The 19,870-nt window shown below is 36.4% G+C and overlaps 3 protein-coding genes across 3 annotated transcripts; 1 reads left to right on the forward strand and 2 right to left on the reverse strand.

Annotated features, from left to right (window-relative positions):
* Positions 1-2,055: 2,055 nt before the first annotated feature.
* K444DRAFT_633643 (ADP-glyceromanno-heptose 6-epimerase) lies at positions 2,056-2,994 on the reverse strand (the record flags this gene model as incomplete). The annotated part of the gene is made up of 1 exon (XM_024883639.1): positions 2,056-2,994. The coding sequence occupies one exon, from the start codon at positions 2,992-2,994 to the stop codon at positions 2,056-2,058; it is 939 nt and encodes a 312-aa protein (XP_024732417.1).
* A 1,531-nt stretch (positions 2,995-4,525) lies between these two features.
* On the reverse strand, positions 4,526-6,507 carry K444DRAFT_596419 (uncharacterized protein). Its single transcript, XM_024878428.1, has 4 exons — positions 6,332-6,507; positions 5,757-6,282; positions 5,439-5,707; positions 4,526-5,391 (listed from the first exon to the last, which is right to left on the reverse strand). The coding sequence occupies exons 1-4, from the start codon at positions 6,497-6,499 to the stop codon at positions 4,654-4,656; spliced, it is 1,701 nt and encodes a 566-aa protein (XP_024732418.1). The 5' UTR covers positions 6,500-6,507; the 3' UTR covers positions 4,526-4,653.
* Positions 6,508-7,121: 614 nt separating this feature from the next.
* On the forward strand, positions 7,122-19,847 carry K444DRAFT_537653 (mating factor A secretion protein STE6-like protein; the record flags this gene model as incomplete). The annotated part of the gene is made up of 3 exons (XM_024875480.1): positions 7,122-7,328; positions 7,390-10,101; positions 19,050-19,847. The coding sequence occupies 3 exons, from the start codon at positions 7,122-7,124 to the stop codon at positions 19,845-19,847; spliced, it is 3,717 nt and encodes a 1,238-aa protein (XP_024732419.1).
* Between the last annotated feature and the right edge of the window lie 23 nt (positions 19,848-19,870).

A 19,870-nucleotide genomic window follows, 5' to 3' on the forward strand; every position in this document is an offset into this window, starting at 1 on the left:
TTCGACTAATATTAAGTGCAATTTAACTTTAACTTATTATCGAGAATTTTTAAGATATTTAATAATTTATTAATAATCTTATATTATTTCTTATAATAAATATAAAAGAAAGTAAATCGCTAATCTTAAGGCATTTAAACTTAAGCCCTTTCTTTATTTAATTAAAATATATTAAATAAAAAAAAGTACCTTTTAATAATTATATATAAGAATAACTATTAATAATTCTTATATAATTAATTATTATTAAGCTTATCTCTTATTAAGTATATAAAAGATAATAAATTATTAACTTTATAATATTAAATCTTATATTAATTAAAAGAAAGTTACTTAAGCTTAATAGCTTATATATATATAACTTTTATTACTTGCTATTATTCTTATAAATATATATTCGGCTTATTAAAAAAAATAGCCTTAATTTAAACTTATTAATTAAAAATATTATTATAATAATATAAGTAATTATAAGCTAATAAAAAGGTATATAAGAGTATATTAGAGATACCGGGGGTAAATACTTAATAATAATTAATATAATATATAAAAGTAAATAAGAATTATATTTAATATTCTTAATTACTTATTTATATTAAATATATTATTTATATTATATTTACTCTTTTAATTTAAGGGAAAAAAGGCGGTTTTATACTTAATTAATAAGAAATAAAATAAAGGACTAAAACTAATATTTTAATACTTTTTTATAAAAAAAGTAAATACTTTATAAGTAAGCTTTTCCCGGCTATATATATAACTTATTATACTTGCGAAACTAATATTATTAGCCTTAATAGTCTTCGTTTATAAATAATTAAGATTTAAGAATTTAAGAATAAGACCTCTTATATTAAATTATACTTATTATACTTATAAGAGTAAGCGAGCTATAAATTTAAATATAAGAGAAAATAAGAGATTAAGTATATCTTTTTTATAATACGAGTATTACACGTTCTCTCTTAGCTTATTTTAAAATTTATTAATCTTATATAATAGAAAAGACGTTTTAATATTATCGAATTTATTAAGTAGTATTATAATCTATAGTCGGGGGAGAGGAAGAGTGCACAGGGTTAAGGGCTCGGCACCGGGACTAATTAGAACACAGCTAAATCAATATAGAGTAAGTTGATTTAATAATACACTATAGCGTCGACGCGTTCTTGAAATACCGGAACTCATATGCTTTACCTGAAGGCCCCACATAGAATTCGTTTAGTGTTTTGGCCCGCTGCTAGGTTATTTTCCGGTTTGGCGAGGTGTCGCTACATAACTGGTATACGTCTCTCAAGACAGCCTTAGCTTCAACTAAGATTCGGACGAGATTAGGATTCTCAGCATCCCCACTACCCGCGTCAAGCTCTTTCATCGGTGGCAGCCTATACGAGCTCCAGATCTCCTCGTCCTTTAAGCGTGACCAAATGAGATGGGAACGTTAACCGCTCGAGCCAGGGAACCCTCTCCGACTTGAAATCCCCGAAATCGTGGACAATGCCTGCCTGCTCTCCGATATCCTCTTTTACATCCCTATAATCCTTCTCTAGCCTCATAAATAATTCCTTCTCGGGCTCTGTCAATAACGGAGAGCCCCTAGCTGTTCCCCTGGCCCTGCCCTTCTCTGTATCCACTACAACAAAGTAATCAATGCGGCCCTTGGCGGCAAAGTATGTCTGCAGCTTGCACTCTTTCCACGAATGGCCGCTGTCGTGCGACTTTGCTTCGGTCTTATAATAAGCAGCCCGATGCTCTTTCATCTTGGGGAGACGGCGGGTGCTATAGCTGCACTGTGGCTAGAGACAGTAAAGGCCATCGTAGCTAACCAGATGCTCAATTCCCCGGCACTTGTATAGGGTGCGGAGTCAAGATGATTCGATAATTTGAACCACGCTCTAGATACAAAAAGATTAAACTAAGGAAGGAATGCTAGTTTCTCAGGAAAGGAAACAGATAAGGCCTTTGAACAATGGTTGCACAGCACCAAGACCAACACCCAAGCGTCCAACACCCAAGGGTCCAACCCTTCACATTTCTGTCTCTTTCTTTAACCTAGCGATTAAGCCACTCCATGTACGCTCGAACACCTTGTGCCACGGTTTTGAACTCGTGGTCAAAGCCTGCATCCCGTAGTTTGGATATATCGGCGCATGTGTAGCTTTGATAAGATCCCTTAAGCAGCTCTGGAAACTCGACAAATTCAATTTTGCCCTTTCCATAAAAGCTGATTACTGCAGCAGCAATCTCTATGAATGGTTCTGCACGCCCAGTGCCGACATTGAACGTCCCAGATACCTCAGGATGCTGGAAAAACCAGAGGTTGGCTTCGACTATATCGTCAACGTGGATGAAGTCCCGCTTCTGTAAGCCTGCCTCGCATCCATCATATTCGCCAAATAGTCTTGGGTTCTCACCGCGCTGTACCTGCATGTGATGGTGGTAAGCAACGCTAGCCATATTCTTTTTGTGCTGTTCGCGTGGCCCATAAACGTTGAAATAGCGGAGTCCGACTACCTGCGTGCTGTACTCATTGGCATGAGCTCGCACATACCTATCGAAGAGCAGCTTCGAGTATCCGTAGATGTTGAGTGGTGATTCTGATTGCGAATCTTCGGCGAAGTTGCCGCTGTCGCCGTAGACGGCTGCGGAGGAAGCATAGATCAGAGGCACCTTGCGCCTATTGCAAAAATGAAGCAATTCTTTGGACATAGTAAAATTGTTCTGAAGCATGTATTTGCCATTCTGCTCCGTTGTTGAGGAGCAGGCTCCATTGTGGAAGATAATATCCGGAGTCGATAACGTATCCCCAATAATAGCCTTCAGGAACTCGTCAATATCGAGATAGTCCATAATCTCGCAGTCCACTAAGTTGACAAACTTTGTACCGTCACTCAGGTCATCGACCACCACAATATCTCTGTGTTGACGTTCATTGAGCGCCTTCACTATATTGGAGCCAATAAAGCCGGCACCGCCTGTCACTATAATCATTTTCTAGATTCTGTAGGTTTTGGGCGAATATCAGTGTCTTGAGAAGATGAGATGCTTTCTAGGTCCACTTGCCACATTAAATGGTATGTATGAAATAGAGATAAGGGCTCTTTCTTGCAGATTGGCGAAAAATATTGACGGCCGCTGACCTTCCTTTGACTAGCACCTATTTTAGGAGGCTTCTGAGTTTGGTAGTGTAGCTTTGTCACCCACACCCCAAGCAACTATACTTAGCTCGGCCACTGAAACCATAGATATAACGGACGATATGGTCTGCAGCAGGGTCGTCGTCGACAAGCCATGTTTTATTGGCAGGAGCTCCAGCCGGCCCCCTTTAGCTTCTACAGCATCCCGACCCATGACCTCCTACGGTGCATAATCTTCGCCCTTCACTCTCTCCCCCCCTGCAACTACTCTACTGTACAACGCAATGGATGCTTAGCGCTCACGGAGATGACGTGAGCGGAACTTGATAGCAGACTCAGAACGGCCCGCATCCTGGCAATCCACTGCCACTATTCTAGTGTTCAAACTGACCTCCACTCCTAAAATAGTCTTATTACGCCCCTAATTTACGAGTAGGGAGTTGAGATAAGGTACTTTACTAGCGAGCGATATAGCCCCCTCTCTAACCCCACTACTCAGGGACATAATATGGTTAAAAATCAACCACATTAGATATTAGCTTCTAATAAAAGCAATTGATCTATTGACGCTCTAGGCACGTACCAGGCTCGGCGATAATCCGTGCGGGTTCGATCTCGGTTTAATCCTGGCTTAGATTACTAAGTATCGGCCGGATCGATCCTAAGTTTAATCCAGGCTCGCTAAGAGTCGAAGCAAGCCTCGCGGGCCTTATTAAAACTCTCCTACCCTTCTTTAAACTACCGCATCGAGATAAAATATATACTAAATCCTTTATAAACTATATATAGAGAGGGGAGAGTAAGTAGAGTAGTTACGCAGCTTAAAACTTTATTAAATTATTAGTAGTTATATAATTAATTAGAGAACTAAGGTGAAGGACCCTATAAGGCCCCTATATTTATTAGGGCCTTAGGAGGGTGTTCAGGCTCCTAGTGCGATCTATGCCTGGATTAAACTCGAGATCGATCTAATTTAATCTTAACTAAACTAATCTAATCCCTGGTGCGATCCTGGATTAATCCATAAAAGCTTGGATCATCGCCGAGCCTGGCACATACAAGCAGTATTTACTACCTCAATATCAGGACGCTCAACTACTTGAATATCCCCTTTCGCGTTAATCTTCTCTCCCTAGGTTTGAATTCTAAATTTCCAATCGATATTATGCTTCTCTCCTGAGGCCTCTTTTCTTATACTATCAGAATATGATAAAGTTCTGGTGAAAGTAAATGTATATTAATCAGAATTCCTTAGATAAGTTGGCTTTCAAGCTAGGCATTGTTAAGTAGAAGAAATTGGGTGTTGTAGAATGAAGATGAGATAAAACCTCTGCTAATTCAGACAGCTAGTAGGCGTAAGGAATATGGACAAGCTATAGAAGGTTCGGACGTAAAGCATGATTCTATGAACTACTATCTAATGTTACATACAATTCTTCCCCTTTTGCCTATGAAACATCCAGCTTCTCCTAACGCGTTCAAAGGGTACGTGAAATTTCGTGGCAGCTTCTGGTCATTCGCACGAAGGTAAATCAATGAGTACTCTCACTTCGCGCTGCAGCACAGATTGTTTGTTGTACATATCTCTCATCTGTTTAGAGCTTCTCCGTCGTTGTAGCATCAGTAATGGCCTTAGAGATTTCAGAGTTGCCACAGCGTAATCTCCCGTAAGGAATGAAACAAAAGTTATGACAGAAAGAAGAATAAATCCAACAGCTGCAACAATCCCGACCCGGATATCTTTGGGCAACACGCCGCAGAATTGATTTTGAATGGCCCAGTACGTCAATAATGCAGTATAGAAGGAATAGAGAAAAGGCGTGACAGCCATTGCAGTGAGCGTCTTCCAAGATGCTACGACATCGAGGCCTTGGATTTTGAATGGAGATGTTGCAACTGCCAACTTTGCCTTCTTTTTTGATATTGAGTTTGCTAAGATTAATACTGGCGTGAAGAGAAGCAGGCCTGGAAATATGGCGGGTGAGATGAGGAGCAGTTTGCCGAGTTGAAAAAAGAGGAGCACTAATGAATGCTTCCAAGAAAGTCTTGCGTATCTGATTTGATGGTGCTGTATGCCTTGATCACGAAGCTGGAGATCGTACTCGTTTGCGCTGCGCAGAAGACTCTTGACTCTAGAGTCTTGTTGTGGATCAGATAATAGCTTCAACATCTTTTTGTTGAGTGAAGCCTTTTGATCCATGGGGTAGAGACCACTATTGGGCTCGTAGATTCGTCTGAGTGCTTGAGCTAACTAGTACACTATTAGCGAATGCTTCTAGAATTATAGCGTATACTGACATCTAAAACCCTAGAATCCGGATATTTAAAGGTAACTTCTTTCAAGTTCTGATATACGATCTCCGTTAGTTCCCTTACTGCACCTTTCTCTTCGCCGTTCCTATATCTCTCTACAAGACTTTTCGGGACGTATATTGGGGCTCTAAACTCGACTGCTGCTCTGGACCGAAATCTGTGCCCATTGGTATGGTGTATTCCACAAGGAACAAGGTTCAGAGTTGAATGAGGGTTGGCGGCCAAATAAGACAGCGCAATAACTGCGAAACCCGCTGTACAGAGTCAGATATGTCAAACGGTTCCGCTTGAAGGGATTCTTACTCTTTAGAGGAAGAAGGTCCGATTGATCATGAGTTGTTCCTTCCGGAAACATGCAGATCGCACCACCCTCCTTGAATTTTGCAAATATCGAGGGAAACGCATTGTCAGACTCTGGCTTACGGGCAAGTGAGTACAATGAATCCGTGAGTACCTCTTTGGGATTGTCCAATCCAGTGAAGCCTTCTTTCAAATACAATTCTTGCGGTCCTCGAATCTCTGAAATTTCCGCTCTCAAAATTCGCTGTTTAGCGACTACGATCATCACAAAGTCCCCAACTTTGGCATCTTGATCGAATCGGGTCCCCCGTCCCTTTATGAGCTGTGGCTCATTCGTGATATCCGGGGCAAAGATCCTTCCACGCCCTAAATTTGCCCGGTCCCAGACACGGCGCAATGTAATACAGCCCATTGCAGTGGCAATCATGGAAATGAATCGCCTTCTCATCACTCTTTCAGCTGCCAGAAACGAAACAGGGTGGTGAAGATGGAAGAGAAGCACGGAGGAGATCATCGCTGGATCGATCATCTAGATTCACTGTGAGAAGGAGTTCTTTGTCAGAGAGGGAAAGGCATACATCGTTTGAATGGGGCGCTGCTACAAATAAGATAGGTCCAACTGTCTGGACGTTATGGAGGTTTGATATACTGATTTCTTTGTAGAAAATATGTAGCAAGGTAGATAACACCCATATTGTCACATGGTATATGCCTACTTGACGAGTACTTTTCTGGAGGATGGTCATCGCAGGAGAATCTTTTAATGATATATAATGTAATTTCGGACCTCGAGGCTTTATGGTTTATTCTTACCCTTCAAGCAGATAAAAGTCCTGAGATGGGTATTATAGGAAAGGAATACTGTACAAACTAGCATATAACCCAACCCTATATAGCCCGCGCGAAACAAATAACCTCTCTCAGGAGGGGGCTTATAGCAAAGGACAGTGCAAGGTTTCTAATGAAGAGGAACGAGTCACTCAGCCTCAGGATGGCTCTGAATTAGAAGCACAGAATCCTACAGTTAGAAGTCAGACTATGCCTGCGGCACGGGGTTGCAGAGTGAGCGCTAGACCAGGATGTGGTCTGACCAGGAGCGGGCGCAGCTACGGATATACGTAAGGGCGGAAGGATCTGAAACATTCTGTGACGGCGTCGCAAATATCTACGCCGTCTACACGGGACGGCCCCCTCTTTGTGGCCTTTGTCAGGAAACCTATGTATAGCCTCAAGGGCAAACAATCTCGCTTGTCAGAGTGTGCTAGCTAGCGAATAAGAAGATTCAGATGATAAGCCAATCTAATTTCCTCTATAACTTTCTTTTCAGAAATATCAACCATATCTTTATAAGGCGTATTCATCGACATCATGCCAAAAAAGATCCTGTATGATCGTCTTCCAAGCAGTACGGAGGATGAGAGTGAGACAGAGAACCCTGCAACTGAGAAAGAATGGACAGTTCAGTATGATAAGAAAAAGGCTCCACTTCTGGGTTTGCTGCAATTCGCTTCACGGTATGATCAATTATTACAAATCTTGGGATGCGCTGCGGGTGTAGTTGCTGGTTCTATGATGGTAGGCCCCATACCTAGTTCTTTAAGATTATGGAAGAATTTGTCACTGATTTGTTGTCTAGCCTTTGATGAGCATTGTGCTTGGATCATCCATTCAAGTCTTTGTGTCGGCAAGTCATAGTGAGAATAATTCGCTACTTTTACAAGAGATCAATGATCGTGTTCTCTATTTGCTGGGTATTGGGGCTGGAGCTATGGTGGCGTCTTACATCCAAGCGGTATGCTGGATGGTTTCCGGCGAAAATATTGCAACGCGCATTCGAGAAGCCTACCTGCAATCATTGCTTCGACAAGATATTCAAATTCTGGACGGGATAGGAGCTGGACAAGTAACGACGAGCATCAGTTGTGATATCAACATCATACAGGACACGATATCTCACAAGACTGGCCTCTTCATATCCTCCTTATCCACCTTTTTATCTGCATTCATAATTGCATTTATTCGAAATTGGAGACTAGCGATCATAGTCAGCGCCATCCTGCCAGCAATGGTCATTCCAACTGCTGTCATGTCCATGTTCGTGGCCAATAATGTGAAGGAATCCTCAATCCAAGCTTCTTTAGCACACACTGTTGCTGCTGATGCTATATCATCAATCAATGCCGTGAAGAGTCTCGGGATACAGGATGTAATGACGAGACTCTATGATGATCTCCTTCGACGCTCCGAGCGCTTTCTGTTCAAGAGGTCGTTCTGGCTAGGGTCTATTTATGGATACGTTTTCCTAGTGCTATTTTCGGCTTATTCGCTGGCATTTTGGGAGGGTTCTAGGCTCCTAGCATCTGATCAATTACATACTGGCATTGTCGTCAATGTTCTGTTCTCCGTCATTATCGGAACCCTTGCACTGGGACGCGTCACTCGATTTCTGGAGTCTCTTACCACAGCCATATCGGTCAGTACTAAAATTTTAGAGACTATTGGTCGTGAGAACTACGGTCTCGATTCAGAACCCAAAGTAAGAAGTTCAATCCAGGGAAATATTCTGTTCCAAAATGTCTCGTTTGCATACGCAAGCCTTCCGGACGTCCTTGTTTTAGACGACATTTCTTTGCATATACTTCCACGGAAAACAACAGCTATTGTTGGGGCATCTGGATCCGGAAAGAGTACAATCATAGGACTTTTGGAGCGTTTTTACGAGCCGACCTCAGGCCAAATTTTAATTGATGGCATTCCTATCACAGCATTGGATTTATCTAGTTTTCGATCTCAAATGTCTCTTGTTTCGCAGGAACCCACTCTATCTTCTACAACTATCTTCGAGAACGTGTGCATGGGACTGCTCGGAACTTCCTTCGAATTTGCTAAGCCATATCGACAACTAAGCATGGTAATGGAAGCATGCAAATTAGCGGGGATCTCCGAATTCATCGAGACCCTACCGGATGGATATGACACCTTCGTTGGAAGCAAGGGTGTCCTTCTTAGTGGTGGGCAGAAACAACGCCTCGCGTTCGCTCGTGCTATAGTTCGTGACCCAAAGGTCCTTATACTCGATGAACCTACATCAGCCCTAGATCAGGAATCGGAATCCATCATTCAAGCGGCTCTGGATACAGTATCCGCCACTCGGACAATCATAATACTTGCACATAAGCTCCATACCATCAAGAAAGCCGATTCAATCATAGTTATTGGTGAGGGGAAAGTGCTAGAGCAGGGCACTCACGAGGATCTGTCGCAGAGTAAAGGGGCATATTTCTCACTCTTACAAGCACACCAGAATCCTAAAACATCAGAATACGATCGAGAGAAAGCAGAGATCACACTTGGAGGAAAGGAGACGTTCTTGGAAGGAGATAATGCGAGGTGTTCGCCACCCCCAGTTGACGTCCTTAAACAGACTGAAAAGCCAGAATGGGGAATTACTCACTACTTCATTCAAGTACTGAGATTGAACGGACCAGAGATACATCTGATCATACTTGGATTTCTCGCCTCCATTATATGTGGTGCCATTTATCCCATACAAGCCTTCCTATTCGCAAAAATGCTCGTTCTATCAGGTTCACCCCAGGACGCCTCCTTTGGAGATTCCGCGAATTTCTATTCCCTGATGTTCTTCGTTATCGCACTCGTTAAGTGTGTGTCACAATTCACCTCCTCCTTCGCGCTCGGCGTGTGTTGTAATAGAATGATCGGCCGAGTTCGCTCAACGGCATTTCGAAACATTCTACGACAGAATATTGAGTGGTTTCACGGCACTGGGCATTCCACGGGACGGCTGATATTCTCTTTATCACGGCATAGCCACCATCTCGCTGGTCTACACGGCTCTTCCATCGCCATCTTCATCGATATCCTAACGAATCTTACGTCTAGCGCCATTTTCTCACTGGTCGTTGCTTGGCAGTATTCCTTGCCTGTTCTCTGTGTGATACCTTTCATCATCATCGCAGGTTATTTACGATTATTAGTTCTGAAGGACTTTGAGAATGCCATATCCGAGTGGCATAAATATTCAACAGAGGTTGCTTGCGAAGCGATTGCGTCGATCCGGACAGTTGCTGCCTTGGTACGAGAAAAACAGATCCTAGAGACGTATCGTAGCACCTTGAAAGTTGCCTCCAAACTGGCATACAGATCTATATTGAGATCCTCGGCATTGTATTCCTTATCACAGAGCCTTGTATTCTTGGTCAATGCCTTCGCGATTTGGTACGGTGGGCGGCTGATGGTACAGGGTCGTATCAACTTGTTTCAGAACTTCGCGGTTTATATGGCGCTGACATTTGGGGCCCAGGATGCTGGAGAGATGGTGGGCCGGGTTCCCGAATTAGCACTGGCGAAGACAGCTTACTGAGGCCCACAGCTAGCTAGCGGACAAATCCGAGAAGCGAAAAGTGATTTTCTGATTTTCTGATTTTTGCACTGGCGCCCCGCACACCCCCCTCCCCCCTCCTCCCCAAGGCAGAATTCCTAATTAGGGGTATAGCACCCACACGTGACTTTCGGCTTAGATAACGCAATAATAGTAAGGCTGCTTGCTTGTCTAATTAACGAAGTGAGAGCCCATACTACCGCGTGAAATCGTGCCAAAATTAGGCCGGGTAGTATAATATAAAATTGAGTATTTATTACAAATTACTGTAGTCAGGTAACTACAGGCTATAAGCCCTTCTAGGATAATGCTATTAATAGGGTCTAATAACTTCCTTAATATTCCCGAGATTAGAAATAAGAAAATTAAACTATTAAAATAACTAAGAAGCCGGCTAATTACTTTTTTTTAGTAATTAATTAATAAAATCACGTGGGGGTAATATTACTCGAGTTTTTTAGTACTTATATTACTAGAAAGTACGTTATAATAGTAAAGCGTACCCTGAACTTAACCCCTATTAAAATAACTTGGTAGATTTTATTAAAATAATACTATGACTTTTAATAAATCTATTACTATATCGCAAAGCTATTACTAAATAGGCTCATATAAATATTAATTAAGAAGAAATTACGAATAGATTAAAAGATTTATATGAAATCTTAGTTAATTCATATATGGTCCGATAGTAACTATAAGAATAGAACGTCCAAATACGTACTCAAATAGTAGATATGCCTTTCCTTTATATATAGATTATAATCCTGTATTATCTAGGAGATATAGATAAGGAAATACTTGAGGATCTTGAGGATTATGGTTATATAGCTTTAATTACTAGAGTTATTTATATATGCAAGAAGCTTGGTCTTATTTGCCGCATGACTATAATAGACAGGCAAGCGGTAGACGAGTAACTATTTATAATACTATAGAGTAAGCTAAATAATAGGCGGGTTATAGGTTATAGACGGCGGTATTTACATATATATTTCCATTAATAAGGTTTACTAGTAACCCGGTTAGTCTTTCTATACTTTACTATTTTGCCCTAGCTTGGAAGGTTAAGGCCTTATTTACTAATATATTTTGTTATTTATAGGGAGAGCTTATATATAATATTATGACTCCTAGATCCCGAGGCAATTATACTATAAATATAACGGATATAGTCTAAGAAGGGAGAATATATTATACCTGGGCCGGACTAGATTTAGTTAATTAATAGATATGATAAGCTATTACTATTTGGGATTAAGATATACGCTTATATTAATACTTATTTACGTAATATTATCTAGGTATATATCGGAATCTCTAATCGGACTACCTATTTAGTTATATAGTAGTATCTTCAGATTTATACTCAAATGGGCTATTGCCCTCACTTCTTTAGGGCTAATTGAGGCTCTAAACTTCCCCTTATTACTAAAGCATACTTTATATTCTTGCAGATAGCTAATCTATTAGTTATATATATAAAGAACTACTTTATTTCTGGGAAAAGTACCGAGAATTAGTAGATTAAATCCTGGTAGCAAGAGCTTTAGAAGAGCTAGCTATACCGGTAGTATATAAGTAATTCCGTTTCCCTATATCTGCCTCTCGTTCTTTCTATTATTGGGAAGAAGTATTAGGTACTAATAATTATACCGCTTTTTATTAAGGCTATTAGGTCTAGTATTATAGTACCGGATTATATAACTAATTCCGATTAGTATATATAGAACTACTTTTAAGAACTGGCCTATACTAGGAGTTATAATTACTAATATTTATAGGACCGGATTACTTTACTAGTACTTTATATATAGCGGATCCAAAACGAGGTATATAGGTTCACAGACTTGTGAAATATCCACAGGATTAGAAAAGACAGATCTAGGCCTAATATAGTAGCCGGCAAGCTATTTAGACTATATATGAGGCCCCCAGGCGGGATATAGTACTAGGGTCGCCCTATAAATATAGAGCTTTATAATATAATCCTTAATAATTACTTAGTTTGGGGTAAGTAATATAACCTCGCATAGCTCTATACGGATAGTTTACTTATATACTAATATAGATATTAACGAGTTTCTGCCGAGAGAAATACTAGAATAGTACTATTAGAAGCTTATATCTTATAATATAAATATGGCCAATATTTATATAGAAGATACTAATAGAAATAGCAACTAATTATATATTTAAGCTTACTACTAGCTCTAATATATAGTCCGGGCACATATAGCCTCAGGGCAGTTACTAATATTAAGAGAGTTCGAGAAGCCGACTAGTAGATATAATACTACTATTATATAAAATAGGATCCTTAAGTAAGTTATCCTAATAAATATAAAGTATGTGAATAATATATAGGCCAGAAGAATACCCGTATAGTTCCTAATAGTCTAGAACTTTACCCAGGAATGGCCCTTTATTAGTAATGCTTCTAATAATATAAGGTAATTAAATAAGCTAGTTACGGAGTAACTAGGTATATTAAGATAAGTATTATTTATTATTAAATATATTATTTTTGAAACTCTCTTTTTACTTTTGAGAATAATATTAATAGAATTATTAAGTTTATTTACTATATAAATATTCTATATCCTTAAATTCTTACCTCTCAAAATAGTACTACTATTTCTCAAAATCTGCCCTAATACTATATGCCCTATAGCCAAATACTAGTATAATAATATCTAATATTATAAGTTCTATTAATTTACTAATAATAAATATAATATAAAGGCCACTGCTTTACTTGCCTAGAGTAATAATACTAATAGACTTAAACCTTATAGCTCTGGAATTCCGTCCGTATCTGCCCCCCTCTTTATACCTGGGATACTTTAGATCCCTAGCTTTTCTTAGTATTTTTATCCCGTATCTTTTCTTCTAGAAATATTTACTATACCTATTTCTCTAGTTACTATTACTATATAGCTACTAGGTACTAGTTCTGCTCTATCCCAGGCTTCTCCTATTCTAATAGCCCCATAACTACTCCCTTCCGTATTTCCTTTTACTATAAGCCATATTACTTGACCTAATTACTTTTCTAGTAATACTTATACTACTATATAAGCTTAATAGGCTGTAAATACGAGAGTTACTTAGGCCGCTGCCCAGGCCATAGCTCCTTATACCGGTAATAGGCTACCTGGAGCCCTTTAAGGTCTCATAAATCAAAATATAACCGGATCTAGTCTTATGAAATTATAGACCATAATTTTATAGCTAGTTCTTTATAAATAGGCATTTAATAATATAAAGAATTAGAGAGCTAAGCAAAGAATTATTTAACTTTCTAAAGAAGTCGGTAATAAGTTTTCTCCTATTTCTTTTACTAGATTCTCTATACGAATTCTAATAGATATTTTTTAATAGGTGGCTTTTAATTTAAAATAAATAATTAAGTCTTTTCTATTTTTTCTAATATAGTTTCTTAGTAATTACTTCCTTACTTCTCTTTCTATATTAGCAGACCTACCCGCTATTATTAATTTATTAATAATACGAATAAACTAGTATTCTATACTAGTCCTAATAGTAAAAGAGCCCAGGAACTTATAGTCTTGCCAGGTTCTATTTAAACTGTCTTTAACCTTTTTCGCTATAGTATATATCTGGGCCCTAAGGATATCTAGATAATTTTCCTTATTTTATACCAGGATAAGACTTTATATAAAGATATTTATCTTAAAATTACTCGTAAAGAGCTAGAAAATACTTAAAAGAAGACTTTATATAAAGATCTCTATCTTAAAATTACTTATAAAAAGCTAGAAAATGCTTAGAAAATATAGTAACTTAAAGAGATTAAATAATAGACTAAGAAGGCCTAGAGAGCCTAGAAAAGTATTACCCGCTAATATAAATATGAGACTTTAAAAATAAGGAGAGATCTAATAAACTAGTAAGTAAATAAAGGCATATATATAATCTTTTCCTTTAATTCTGGCTTCTACTCTTTATTTCTTCTATAGATTCTTTTTTGTTTTTAGGTTTAATTAACTTATATATACCAGGATTCTTTTCTACTTACTAATCTCTAAGAGCTATAAGATAATACGGAAAGTGCTACTAAAAGTACTACTAAAGCTAATCCTAATAATAATAATAATAATAATAATAGTAGGCTATTAGATCCTTTTTTAATTTTACTATTCTTTCTTCTAATAGAGGGGACTATAATTAATCTTATAAACTATATAAGCATTATTTCGTAGTAACGGATATGTTAGAAATATAAATATATTATCTTTTTTTCTTATTAGATATAGAGAATTAACGGGTATAATGTCTTTAGCTTTATAAGTAAAACCCAAGGCACCCGGGCTATTACTAGTACTCTGCCTATTACTCCGGACAGAAGTCTAACTATTATTATTAAACTTCCTAGGCTAATTAACCTTACTTCTCCTAAGTAAACCTATTATATAAGGTCTAATAAATTATATATAAATATCCGCTAAGGTTAAGGTAATTAAGAAAAAATAGGCCTAATATCTAATATACTTTTTCCTATATCTTATAATTAGCTTAGTATTATTTTGGGTCTTATTTCCTTGCGGATATATATATACTTGGAATTTATAATTAATACTTTAAAGTAATATTCTTTAATTAGTTCTTATATAATTTAAAAGTCAGGCTACTAAATTTAATACTTTTATAATACTCAAATTCACTCAAGTTTATAAAGTCTTGTAATTATTAGGGCCTTTATAATTCTTTACCTTTTAAGTTTAATACCTAAATAATATTATATACTTTGCCTTTAGTATAGAGAAGGCTCCTAAAAGTCTAGGGTTATAAAGGGGTTTTTATATTAAGGATATATTAAGAATATATTATATTATAATAATGAAATTATAGGTATTTATATATAAATATATAATATATTAGACTAGCTATACTAAAAACTATACTATATCTATATATAAAGTTACTAATTACTTTATATTAATACCAGACCCGTATAATTATATAACTTTATATAATTGGCTAGCTATAGAAAAGCCCTAAAGCCCGAAACTTACGAAGAGTCTCAAGGGCTTTGGAGCTTCTGGACTATTACTAGTACCCGGTACTCTTTGGGAAAAGAGTATAATATATTCTATAATAGGTAACCTATTATAGACTACTTAACCTTTAAGTTAAGCGGGAAATCTGAGGGCCGGGCTCGTAATTCAAGTCTTATTAAGGTTATTAAAGTCTTTACTAGCTAGTACTATAGATTTAATAAAAATATTACGGGAATTCTATAGGTTCTATCCTAATTTATCCAGAAAGTATATATAGTATATTTCCTTATTTATTCTAATATTTGCATATAATTCCTGAGAGCCGAACTATTACTTAAGAGGGAAGTGAGAAGGCTGAACTAATACCTTTGAAAACTAAGGCCTTAATAAATCTATCTAGAAAAGCTTACTAATTTTTCTAAAGATAACCCAAGAAAAGTTTGAGTTTATTATATATTATGACTTATATAACTAGGGATAGGGACTATTCTAATAGGCCAGAAAGAGTTTCTTATATAACTTACTTATATAACCAGGGATAGAGACTTGAGTTTATTATATGGAATTACCTATATATAGAGACTCCTACTATAAACTTCTTGTTTGGATTAATTAGTTAAACCTATTTTTAATACTAAGTCTTTATTAAGGCAACTTCCCGCTCCTAGAGGCTTTAGATAAAGTAGCTAATAAGTTTCTTAGCTATTAGCTAAGACTTATTAGCTAGAAAATCTATAAGTAGTAGATAAGATTATAAAGCAGAACTTCCCTAATTATAATACCAAGATATTTTACTATAGTATAAAGTAATTAGATATAAAAGCCCTATTAAATATAATATATCTCGAACTATAAGTTTATAAGATAGGTATAGGAAGTCTTAGTACTTAACTAGTATTATAGTCTAGCCCGAAGGCGCCTGTTATTCTTTATACCTAATTTAATAGAAATAAGAAGTACTTATACTTTAACTCGAGAAATAATTAGGACTTTTATATGAACTTAGGGTAGCGGTTTGCTTTATAGAGAGAGAATAAACCAGAAATACCTATACTATATTAATTTTTAGGAAGAATTATAGTAAATACTATAATTTCTGGAATACTTTTAAGGAAGCTTCCCCGAACTAAAGTAGGCTGGTTTATAATCCCGAAAGATCTATAGGAATCTTATATACCCGAGAATATAAGTACTTAAGGTAAATACTATTTGAGTCCTAACTTATAATAAAAGAAAAGTAAAGTATATAAAATAAAATATATAAAGTAAAAGTAAAACAAAATACCTGGATATTTAATAAATAGAAAGCCTAACTATAGGTTATAAGAACTAGTACTAACTAGGTATATATATAGTAATATTAAAGAAGAGGTAAGGCAAGAGGAACTAAAAAGTAAGTTAGTATATATTTCGTAAAAGCAAATAGAGAAATATCTAAATAGCCCAAAGGCAAGAAGTATATATTAAAAGAGTCGAGATTAGAGAGAGAAGGGCTATTTCCTATAAGAATAAGTTAGTATATATTTCAAGATAAAGAATAGGGATACTTAATAGCGGCCCGAAGGCTTTTATAAGTATTAAAAAAAGAAAGAAGGTATTAAAGTTCGGAGGAATCTAAATAGGAGTTAGCCTCTTTTTTGGAAGTTCGAGAGAGGGTACTCCCAAAGGGCCTAAAGGCATAAGAGGTATTAGAAAAGGAGAGAAGGAGATATTAGAGAAGGGGAGGAAAGATCTAAAATTTAGCTTTCTAAGGAGCAAGTGGGTTAAAGACTTATGGTATAGGAGTTCTAGATAAAAGTAACCCGGAAGTAGTAATTAGATACTAGCTTTTAGTATTATTAGTAGAAGTATTAAAGGAGAAGGGGTTTGGAGGAGGGGTTTAGAGGGGTTTGGAGGAGGAGAGAAAGGTTATAAGATAGTTAGATACTAGCTCTTGATATTAATGGAAGAAGTATTAAAGGAGAAGGGATTCGGAAAAGGGATTTAGAAGAGGGGTAAGGAGAAGGAGTAAGGAGGGGTAAGGAGGAGAAGAGGAAGGTTATAAGGTAGTCAGATACTAGCTCTTGGTATTAATAGAGATATTAATAAAGGTATTAATAAAGATATTAATAGAGAAGGTATTAGTAGAGGGCAGAAGCTCTTGGTATTAATAGTAAAGTCGAAAAAATATAGAAGAAGAATAGAGGTTTTAGAGCAAAAATAGAATAGAGTTATAGTTTTATAGAAAATAAAGTTACTAGTATAGGATAGTTATATTATTATATAATTCTATATTTACTTTTACTATTTATTAAGAATATATATCTTTTAGGAAAAAGTATTACTTAGAATTCTTGAGCCTCTCTAATTTAATAATTATATATTCGAAAAATAAGAAATAAATATAATTATATATACTAGAATAAGGAAATTCTTCTTATCTAAAAATTATAATTATAGTATTACTAAATATAGAGATATAAAAGTTTATATAATAAGCTATATATAGAGATTTAAAGAGATTTAAATTACCTTGAATTATTTATAATTAGTAAAGTAAATTAGCTAATTATATAAGTTAAGTATAATTTAATTATTATTAGTATATCTTAGCTTTTATAAGTTAGTAAAAAAAAGAATATTTATATCTTTATTTTTATAACTATAATATTTAAAATTATAATTTTTTTAATATTTAAATATATTTAATCTAGGGCTATTAAGTACTAATATTTCTATTTTTAGGTATTATTTATTATAAATTTATTCGGATTTAAATAATTATATTAAATATATATCTTTATATTTCAAAGGTAAATAATAAAGATATAGTTATACTAGCTTTAATATTAATCTTAATCTTAATTTCTTTCCGAAAATAACTTTAATTCCGATATATAATACTATTATTAAAGCTCTCTTTTATTAAAGATATATTAAATATGGCTTTAGGTAATAGCTCTAGTAAAGGTAAAAGTAATAGAAAAGGCAATAAAGCTATAAATAAGTAAAAAGATAATATTTATAATATATCTTCTAATAATTTAGACTCAGTTTATAATATCCTCTCCTATTAATACGTTTAATTAATAAACCCCTTTATTTCTTAATCTTCTTTTTATATATAATCTTTTCCTTCTTTTTTATAATAATACTTTAATTTCCTTATATTACCCGATAATACTACTAAAGTAGTAAAGCGAATTAATAATAAGACTAAAGTTAGAAAGATAGAGCTATATTAGGGCAAGAAGCTAAAGGAATTAGAGAAAGATAAGATAAATCTGGAGGCAAGCTTGATATATATTTACGGAACCGAATTCTCTTAAGCTTATACTACTTATAGTAATAAGAAGAGACCAAGGGGCCCTTTTAAATACTATATAGTTATAGAAGGCGAATTTAATAGTACTTATATAAATTATAAATATAATAATAATAGTAAAGTTTATATTTTCCATTAACTTAATACTAATCTTATCAAGTCTAGAAAGCCTTGCTCCGTATCTATAAAACCCTTTATACTAAAGCCTTAACTGCCTATAAGATATAGAAAGCGAGTATAAAGACAGATACAAGGTTAGAAGGCAATAGGAAAGAAGGTTATAGCAGAGGAGGGTAAGGATACTAGAGGAGAAGGGAACGAAGAAGATATAGATAATTCGAGTAATATAAGTAGTATAGAGAATATAGAGAGTAAGGGAGATGGAGATATGCCTTATAATCCATGGGATTTGCCTTACGGACCACGCAAGCTAAGGGGGGATTAGGAGTAGTCGAGAATAAGGCGTGTATGCTGTACTTTTTTTTTTTTTAGTGAGGTGTGGGCGCGAAAATCAGAAAATCAGAAAATCAGAAAATCACTTTTCGCTTCTCGGATTTGTCCGCTAGCCCGCTAATGGCCTCAGTACAGCTGCTGCTTCGCTGGTTGAATTAGGGACGTGGGAGAGTGGAAGAAAGGAACACAATCATCCTAATCGATTACGACTGCAGCCAAAGACGTATTCGATATGTTTTGAGAATGTGTTCTTCGCCTATCAGGCTCGACCAGAGAGGCTAGTTCTTTCTGATGTCGATTTAACAATTCAGCCAGGACAGCACATCGCGATTGTAGGAGCTTCGGGTAGCGGTAAAAGCACAATTCTTGGCCTGCTCTGCGGCTTCTTCACCCCGTCTTCAGGAACAGTTAAAATTGGTGGGATTGACGTCAGTTCACTTGACTCTCAGTCATACAGCTCGTTAATATCCCTCGTTCCACAAGATCCGGTTCTCTTTCCTGGCACAATACAGTTCAACATTCTGCTTGGGGCCTCAGACCCCTCAAGCGTTACCCATCAAGATATGGAAGAAGCTTGCCGGGAAGCAAACATTCTTGATTTCATTCAGTCGCTGCCAGAGGGGTTTGAGACTTCGTGCAACAACACTTCGTTATCAACAGGCCAAAAACAACGTCTCGTGATCGCCCGGGCTCTCATACGAAATCCCAAAATCTTGCTACTGGACGAGCCTACGGCATCATTAGACGCGCTTTCCGTCAACCATGTACTTACAGCATTGGAATCGGCTTCGAAGGCGCGGACAACAATTATACTTGCTCATAATATATCCAGTCTGTTACGAGTGGACCGAGTCTACAATTTAGATCAAGGAAGAATACTAGAGAGTAGTGGCCCGTCTGAGGGTTGTTAGATTATATTTACATTTGGCAACAA

This window comes from Hyaloscypha bicolor, assembly GCF_002865645.1.
Source record: "Hyaloscypha bicolor E unplaced genomic scaffold K444scaffold_125, whole genome shotgun sequence".
NCBI classification, from domain to species: Eukaryota; Fungi; Ascomycota; class Leotiomycetes; order Helotiales; family Hyaloscyphaceae; genus Hyaloscypha; species Hyaloscypha bicolor.